The 988-nt window shown below is 41.4% G+C and overlaps 1 protein-coding gene across 1 annotated transcript; it reads left to right on the forward strand.

The window, feature by feature from the left end:
- Positions 1-744, forward strand: LOC112717275 (uncharacterized). Its single transcript, XM_025769356.1, has one exon. The coding sequence runs from the start codon at positions 1-3 to the stop codon at positions 742-744; it is 744 nt and encodes a 247-aa protein (XP_025625141.1).
- Positions 745-988: the final 244 nt, after the last annotated feature.

Genomic DNA, 988 nt, shown 5'->3' on the forward strand with positions numbered 1-988 from the left:
ATGAAGTCACTAAGGAACCCCTGGTGGGAATGCTTGATCGTGAAGCTTCTTGGTCGCCGAATCTCCCTTGCGGCTCTAACGAGAAGGTTGGAGATTATGTGGAGTAGAATGGGAAGCATAGAGGTGATTGATTTGGGTAATGACTTCTTTATAGTGAAGTTCTTTTCCTCAAAGGATCTGGACTTTGCCTTGACAGGGGGCCCCTGGAGGATTTTTGATAATTATCTTACCATCCGGCCATGGCAACTGGACTTTAACCCAAAGGCAGTAACGATTGACAGAATTGCAGCATGGGTAAGGTTACCAGGGTTGGATATTGAATATTATGAGGAGACTATGCTTAGAAAAATAGGTAACATTATTGGAAGGACGTTACGTGTAGACCCTAAAATGGCTGAAAAGTGCAGAGAAAATTTTGCTCGTTTGTGCGTCGAACTAAACCTGACAGAACCACTGGTATCACAATATTCGATTAATGGAAAAAGATATTTAGCTCAATATGAGGGGCTCCATTGCATTTGCTTTACTTGTGGGATGGTCGGGCACGAAAAATCTAACTATTCGAAGAGTCAGATGAAAATACAAACATCTGCAATAATTCCAGCAATGTCAGAAGGAAGAACTGAAGAGACTCTGCATGGTCACAATAACGGTGAGGGCAGTCATGGAAATTCTGAAAAGGACAAAGGTAAAAAATTCTCCACAGAGGATAATAGTACCTATGGATCGTGGATGCAAATCTAAAGCCCTTCGCGTGGCAAGAAAGTGGGAAGAATTGGTGCTAGTACGAGTAGTGGGAGTGGTGCGACAAATGCAAAAGAAGCAGAAGCAACAATGGCAGGTACAAGGTTTTTCGTACTAAATCAGGTAGAAAATGACACTCAATGATAATTCTATTAGAACCTCTAATGTTAAAGGAAATGAGATTATTCCAAAGAATTCTCAGAATCAGAAAGGTAATAGGCCCCATCCTTCGACATATAAGAAC

The sequence above is a fragment of the Arachis hypogaea genome, chromosome 10, assembly GCF_003086295.3.
Source record: "Arachis hypogaea cultivar Tifrunner chromosome 10, arahy.Tifrunner.gnm2.J5K5, whole genome shotgun sequence".
Taxonomy (NCBI): domain Eukaryota; kingdom Viridiplantae; phylum Streptophyta; class Magnoliopsida; order Fabales; family Fabaceae; genus Arachis; species Arachis hypogaea.

Bases quoted from the DNA above. Each gene is read 5' to 3' on its own strand.
- LOC112717275 (XM_025769356.1), top strand. From the start codon at position 1: ATGAAGTCACTAAGGAACCCCTGGTGGGAATGCTTGATCGTGAAGCTT.